At 47.7% G+C, this 7,605-nt stretch overlaps 1 protein-coding gene across 1 annotated transcript; it reads left to right on the forward strand.

Moving 5' to 3' along the window:
• The first annotated feature begins 4,142 nt into the window (after positions 1-4,142).
• LOC125982046 (janus kinase and microtubule-interacting protein 3-like) lies at positions 4,143-5,372 on the forward strand. Its single transcript, XM_068653254.1, has 2 exons — positions 4,143-4,589; positions 4,669-5,372. Exons 1-2 carry the CDS (start codon positions 4,362-4,364, stop codon positions 4,783-4,785), a joined length of 345 nt encoding a protein of 114 aa, XP_068509355.1. The 5' UTR covers positions 4,143-4,361; the 3' UTR covers positions 4,786-5,372.
• The last annotated feature ends 2,233 nt before the right edge of the window (positions 5,373-7,605 follow it).

The following is a 7,605-nucleotide window of genomic DNA, read 5'->3' on the forward strand; positions in this document are numbered from 1 at the left end:
GCAGTACGCATGACTTAGTTCGTTGCTGGAGGAAGGTAGCACAAAAACAGTTTTGAACTTTGAACGAGTGGTTGTGTGTGTGTGGTGCGTCTTTCGCATCCCGCACTTCATGCTTGCAGCTTAAGCGACTGAGAGAAACAGAAAGCCAGTTTCTGCCACTCCTGTACAAAAACAAACGCCTGAGCAGGAAGAATGAAGAACTCTCACTGGTGCTGTGTCGCCTTGAAAACAAAGTGCGCTTTGTCACCCAGGAGAACGAGGAGATGGCAAGCTTGGTAAGTCGACGCGGACAACGGCGGCGTGCCAACAGAGTCCACTGCATTTGTGTTCCACAGAGAAGGCCTAGTTCGCTCAATGACCTGGAGCGCGGTTGCGGCCAGCAGGACGGTGAAATGGAGTTCCTTCAAGTTGTGGAGCAGCGGCACATCATCGACGACTTGTCCAAGGTCTTCAAGCAGGTGACTCGGTGCACGTACGGCAGCGCCGCGCTCGCTCGCTGTCGCCAGGAAACCTTTTCCGTCCAAAGCTTGGCCGGCGGCCGCCATCCAAAAGATTGGCCCCTTAAATTCCGACCTTTCAAGCAGGAGCATTGTGCGCACGCGTTTGAACACGCTTTAGACTTGTTTTGCCGTTTTCAGCAGCTCAAAGCTCCCGTTTTGTCAGCGCCTTTGCCACTCGCTGTGCGCTGAAAACGACGGACTCGCCCGGCTGCTCAGCCCGTCAACCATGAGCCGCGAGCGCGACGTCATTGTCCGTAGGCAGCTAGTGGCAAAATGCACCCTGTTAGAGTTGCGCTCGCTCCAACTTACTTTGCAAGAACCACACGGGAGACAAGTAAGTTCTTTTGGACACCTGCAGGTGGAGAGTCCATCCGTTGTACGAATGAAGTCTGACTCTCGGCTCCTGCACGAGCATTTTTATTAAGAGAAACAGGGTGGGTGTAAGAGTGGATTGAATAGAGAAAGCCCTTGACCTCTAGTCAAAACATAGCAAGGGATGTTTTACGACTTTGTGTAGGAAGGGATAAGCGATAGGGATAAATAAGGGATAAATAATATTATTTATTACAGGTTGCAGTCAAAGTCAAAGCAACATAATCATACGATAAAGATAATCTGGAAAACCCTGACACACCCTGTAGTTGTCACTTTTGGAAAAGACGAGCGTCCCTCCAATCATCGCCGGTGACGGGTTTTTCAGGCTCTGGAGACAGGAGCTCATGTCAGAAATGTCATCGTGAGTCGCGTTTGTTTCTGCGCCGGAGCCGTTCGTTCCCTTTGCATCCAAAGAATCTCAAAGGCGGATTATTTGTGTCGACAGGAGAGAGATTTGCTGCTACGATACCGACGTCGAGAATCTCTGAGGAGGAACAAAGCGTGAGGTCCTGCAAGGTGAGTCTGTTTGTTTGCGGCTGCTTGGTGTTGCGCAAGATGAAATGGCCTTTTTCTCGCTATCGTTCCTCTCGTCGATTCATCGTGAGGTGTCGCTTCAGTTTGTTCAGAGAGATGTTTGCTTCCACGCCCGCAGGTCATCGAAACATTTTACGGCTACGACGAAGACGTGTTGGTGGACTCGGACGGATCGTCCTTGTCTTTTCACACCGACAGAACCCCCGACACGGAACCCGAAGAGGTAGCCCGCCATTTCTGCCAGCGTATTGGCGCCAAACATTCCTCTTCAGCCTGGAATCGGACTCGTCTTTGCGTCGCGGGTGCTTTGTCGCCGGTCTGACTGATTCTGGTACTAGTGCTGTGTTGCATTGGTGTGTGCATGAGGAGGCGGAGCTTCGCTACCGCCAGCTGACGCAAGAATATCAAGCGCTGCAACGAGCCTACGCTCTGCTAGCCCAGACCAGCGGAGGGGACTACGACGCCGAGAAGGAGATCAAGGTGGCGCCCCTTCCCGCAACCCCCGGCCGGGTCGCAGCCTCCCCGTTCTCACCCAGCCTCGGGTGTTCTCTGGTCTGAAAGGAGGAGGAGGAGCCTCCCTCCTCCTCCTTTCAGACCAGAGAAAAGCTGATGGTAGTGTCAAACGCACCTCTTTCAATAATCACTCTTCCCTTAAATATCTACGAAAGTTATTTAATTCTCTAACATGTTCGGAGTTACTTTTTACGCGGCCCGTCAAAAGGGGAAACGGGCCTGCGCCCTTCAAATAATTAAATTACTTTCAGTTCTACACCAAACCGATAATCCGATTCAAACACTTCCGTTAATTTATTCAGACGAAGCAAACTTTCAAACGGATTGAAATTCACTCGTGTCTCAAATAACTACGAAAGTTATTCAATTCTCTAAAATTGTCTGATGTTACTTTTATTTATTACGGTCCTATGTTATACCATAATAACCCCCCGCACATTAATCAAATTGTCAAATCAACCCCGAACCATCGATTGTACATTCAGTACAAATCAGCGCACAACAAAGTAGATGAATATACACAACACATTTATTGAAGAAACATGAAATAGAATTACAAATCTTAATCACTCCAGAAACCGAACAATTTCACCCACTGATACCCGTGTTAATAAAATCATTCAATCCCAGAACAATTCGATTGCAAAACACAGTTCATGAAAGAGGGAATCAATTTTTAGCCAAGCAAAGAAATCAAGAAGTAAAAATCACATTTGTGCTTCTCCAAACAATTTATGTCACGCCACTATTCTCATAGTGACGGGTCCCTTGATCGAATTGACTAACAATATTGCTTTAAGCTGTTACAGAATACATTTTTAGCCAAGCAAAGAAATCAAAAAGTAAAAATCACATTTGTGCGTCCATGCGTGACTCACAATCCGACACCGTGTTCCTGTTTTATTTCTATTTTAACTTGCTTAGCTTATTTTGGCCCCTTTTTTGGTCTCATGTTTTGGTCTGGCGCCATCTTTTGGACAAATTTGGAATTTCAGCTCTGCCAATTTATTCCTGTGAACAATCCATATTTTACCATTTGCACCATCTCTTCCCCCCATGTTACATGACAGTAGAAATGGGTCACTATCAAAGCAGAGTAGCAGATCTGGAGTCAGCGCTGAAGCAACAAGGACAGGTAAGCTTATCAATGAGCACACCTTTTTCTCAGACAAAATAGCTACATTCTTCAGTCACTCATTCGTCTGGCATTACTGGACCAACCCCCTATGAACGTGGCTGGGAAAATGTGGAGAAAAGCAAATGTCATTTTCCAGTCAACCAAAGAATTTGTGGATGAAAATGACACAACATTCCAAAGCTGTCCACGCGTTTGTCTCTTCTAGAATGTCAAGTGGGTGGAGGAGAAGCAGCTGCTGCGTCAGAGCAATCAGCAGTTGGCCGAAAAGGTGACGGAAAGAAAGGCGCTGGGCGGAGTCGCTTGGCGTCACACCCGTCCGGAAGCCCCGCAGATGAGGTCTGACTGTCTTTTCAGGTCAGGCGGATGGAGGCGGAAGAAGCGCGTCTGAAAGAGCACATCCAGGATATCCGAGACCAAAACGAACTGCTTGAGTTCCGCATCCTGGAGCTGGAGGTGGGAAGACTCGCACAAGCGTGTTGAGGCCAGAGATGTGACGGACGGACGGACGGACGGATGCATGCCTCTGCCTTTCAGGAGAGGGAGTGGCGCTCCTCCGTCTTGAAGTTTCTGCAAGTCCGTTTCCCAGACGGCCTCAGCCCTTTGCAGATCTACTGCGAGGCCGACGGCGTGAGCGTACGTAAGGCGTCCCTCGCAACCCTAACCTTAACCTGAGGTCCCAGAACACCTTACATGGCTCCTTGCGCCTTTCCCCAGGACATCGTCATCAGTGATCTGATGAAGAAGCTGGACATCCTGGGCGATAACGCCGTAAGTGTATGTCGAACTCCTTATGTTCGCACTCCACGAGACTCGGCGGCTCAAATGTGACTTTTGGAAGGCTTTGCGCTGAAAGAACCTTGTTGACGCTGTGCCTTTGGGCTCTTGCAGAATCTCACCAACGAGGAGCAGGTGGTCGTGATTCACGCCAGGACCCTTCCCACCCTAGCCGAGAAGGTAACGCGCACGTCCACGCACGCTCTCGCATTCTGCTTATGTGACAGCAGCCTTTCCTCAGTGGTTAGAATACATCAAAGTGACCAAGTCAGCACTTCAACAGAAGATGTTGGACATTGAAAGTGAGAAGGTAGACAGACACGCGACATCAGCCAAGGGGAACTCGGGGCAATGTGCCCCAACAATTCTGACCTTGAGCTGTGCTAGGATATGTTCTGCAACCAGAAGGGCTACCTGGATGAAGAGTTGGACTTCAGGAAGCGTTCCATGGACCAGGCTCATAAGGTAAGCCGCCCTCAAATCTCCCGCCGGACTACTGATGGACGAGGATTGCGGCCCAGAGGATCATGGAGCTGGAGGCCATGTTGTACGAGGCGCTACCGCAGCGGGACTGCCCCGCCACGGACGGCGAAAAAGCCAGCCACGCTGGCGTGAATGACGTGCTGACGGCGGATCAGAGACAAGAGCTTAGGAGCGCCGTGGACCAATGGAAGCGAGCCCTGATGTGGGAGTTGAGGGAGCGCGACGCTTGCATCCTCCAAGAGAGAATGGATCTGCTGCACAGCGCGCAACAGGTAAGGGCCCAAAGCCAGCCCGGCACTTACTTGCACGCTTACTGGCTTTTGAAGGCTACTTTCCATTTGTCCGTCCTAGAGGAACAAAGAGCTGAAAGAATTCATCGAAGCTCACAAGAGACAAATCAAACAATTGGAGGAGAAGTTTCTGTTTCTCTTTCTAGTCTTCTCCTTGGCCTTCATTCTGTGGCCCTAACACCAGCTGGTGAGTGAGCTCCAGCGGCACCGCACTCGACACCTCCGATACACTGCCAGCCGGTCTCAGACGTTGGCAGACGCTCCGATGCCGACGTATACCCCCCGCCACGGTGACAGAGGCACCGCGTCACACCGGCGCTCATCCAATCAGAAGGCAGGAAAGGCAAATTCACATGCAGGGCACTCTTGAACCAGAAGAGAGCGCCACAAAAAACGGTTGTTGCCCCAAACGCGCACTAAAAAGGGTCAGAATAACAAGAGTCCCACCGGCCAGCCGGGGCCACCCGTCCATCCATTTCTTCAGGGGGGGAAAAAATTGGAGTCACCGGTGAGTACATTTTGCATTTAGCTCTGCTTTTCTGCTTCTGTCTTCAAGTGTGTGGCATCCTGCGACCAAAGATTCAGCCAACCCCAAAGCGGTTGACCTCAACGTCCCACCACCATTCCTACCAGAGCAGGTGACGTGATGCTTTGGACATCCTTCCGTCTCAGATGCCCAAAAGTACTCTTTGCCACATCTGCGGCAATACGGTGTCTTTTCAAAGGTGCAAATAAATCCAGCGTGGGCGGAACACGCACGTCTTCGGTTTTTCCCGCTTTGTTTGTGTGACAGCTGTTGTGAAAATTTTACACAAATAAAGTTGTATAGTACAGGTTTGGCCAAGCCGCAACTCCCGAACCGCATGCGGCTCTTTTATGTTCATATCAACATTTGTGTGTGTGTGTAGGTGTGTGTGTGTGTGTGGGGGGGGGGGTTGTGCGTGTTGGCTTCACTTGAGTTCAATTTAGTATTTTCGTCAAAAGCGCATGTGGTGAAATTCCACAAAGTAGGATGGGCAAACACATTCCAGTAAACTATTAGTGTCAATTGGGCTCTCGAAATGGCAGGGAAAAGATGCACAGCAAAACGAAAATATGTAGATGAACACAGGACGTTTTTATCAGAGTGGGAAAGTTTCTATTTTTTGTTGAACGTGATGGCAAACCATTCTGCCTGATACGTCAGACCTCAGCGCATTTCAAAGATTCAAATCTTCAGCGCCATGCACTTCAGCTCACTCCATGCTAACATTGATCAGGCGTCGAACCCGCAACATCATGCTTAAGAGGTGGACATGCTAACCAGTGCGCCATTATGTCAACGCATAACAACTGTAAATCTACTAAACAAAACAGCGGTTGCTATATGACATCTGCCGCGTGTGGTCACGTGACAGACGTCACGTGATGGGCAGAACTTCCGCCGGAATTCAAATCCGCGGGGAGAGTTAACTTGTTTAAAAGGGAGTGGGCAGAAGAATTATTTAATTTATTTAAATCTATTTGGAGTGTGCGCCATTATGTCAATGCATAACAACTGTAAGTCTACTAAACAAAACAGCGGTTGCTATATGACGTCTGCCACGTCGTGGTCACGTGACGCGGACGTGACGTCGACGCCTACTTTACATCCCACCGATCACAGGACCCCTCTAGCTGCATAACCGCGCCCCCTTCCCAACCAATCGGATTTGCTATACGCGAAAACTACGCCAATGGGCGGAACTTCCGCCAAAATTTAAATCCGTGGGCGTGGCTCGCAACAGGAAATAGGAAAATGGCGATGTTGACAAAGACACAGCGGATGGTAACATACGACTAACAAGAGAAATATTTTTATTTTCTGCTTGCAACTGGACCGTCCAGAGCGTACACGGTAAGTACAACTAATCGTTTTTAAAAAGAAGTACTTTTGTTGCCCTGAAAAGCGAGTGAGTGTGGCGTTTGGGGGGAACGTCGAATTTCGACGATTCTTTCTGGTCAACGGTTGTAAATGATTGCGTTGATTAAAAAAGAAAACTTGATGTAACTCTACTTTTAACTGCCGTTTCAGATAAGCGGGTATTACGTCGCAGTCATGTGCCGCGGATATGACGTAATTGGCTGAACTTCCACCAAAATTCAAATCTGTTGGCGCGATGGCCGTGAGCCACTGAGCAACGACGAATATCAACAGAAATATCTTTATTTTCTGCTTGCAACTGGACCGTCTACAGCGCACACGGTAAGTAACACTCATTGTGTTTAAAGAGATTTACGTTTGTAATAGCAACGTGTAGCTGAGGCGCTAGCAGAAGTGTAGCCGCGTTGCGTTGTACGTGTGAATATTGGTCCAGGCGAAATGTTAATGTTTAATTTCATTCCTTTAAGTTCCACGGTGTTTGTTGGCTGCAAGTTTTCCACTGCAAGAAGAGGCTCGTATCATTGACCAGGAGCGAGCTACAATGGTGAGTAGCCATAACATTTATGTTAAACACTTCCTATTTCATGTCTAACAGTACTTGATTTAACAAATAACCATAAATAAATACAGTGTGGGCACTGAAGTTAACATATGTGATTATACTGCCTAATCTGTCACCGAGTATATTGTTGCAAAGTAATATAAGATCCAAAGTTGTAATTCAGAATAGTTTTCAAAAGAAGGCCATTAGAATTATATACAAGTCTGATTACCCTGAACATAACAACAAGCTATTAATTAAATCACAAATTCTTCAATTCAAAGATTTGGTAGATTATCAGACAAATAATGTCTAACAGTAATTGATTTAACACATCACGATAAGTAGATTGAGTGTGGGCACTCTCAAGTTAACATATGTGATTATACTGCCTAATCTGTTACAGAGTAATGTACAAGTAATGTAGAATAGATCCAAAGTAGTAATCCAGAATAGTTTTGAAAAGGCCATTAGAATTATAAACAAATCTGATTACCTTGAACTAAGTGTTGAATATGTCCTATGAAGTCAAAATTTGGCACCATCATGTGGTG

The sequence above is a fragment of the Syngnathus scovelli genome, chromosome 15 (assembly GCF_024217435.2).
Source record: "Syngnathus scovelli strain Florida chromosome 15, RoL_Ssco_1.2, whole genome shotgun sequence".
In the NCBI taxonomy this organism is placed as follows: domain Eukaryota; kingdom Metazoa; phylum Chordata; class Actinopteri; order Syngnathiformes; family Syngnathidae; genus Syngnathus; species Syngnathus scovelli.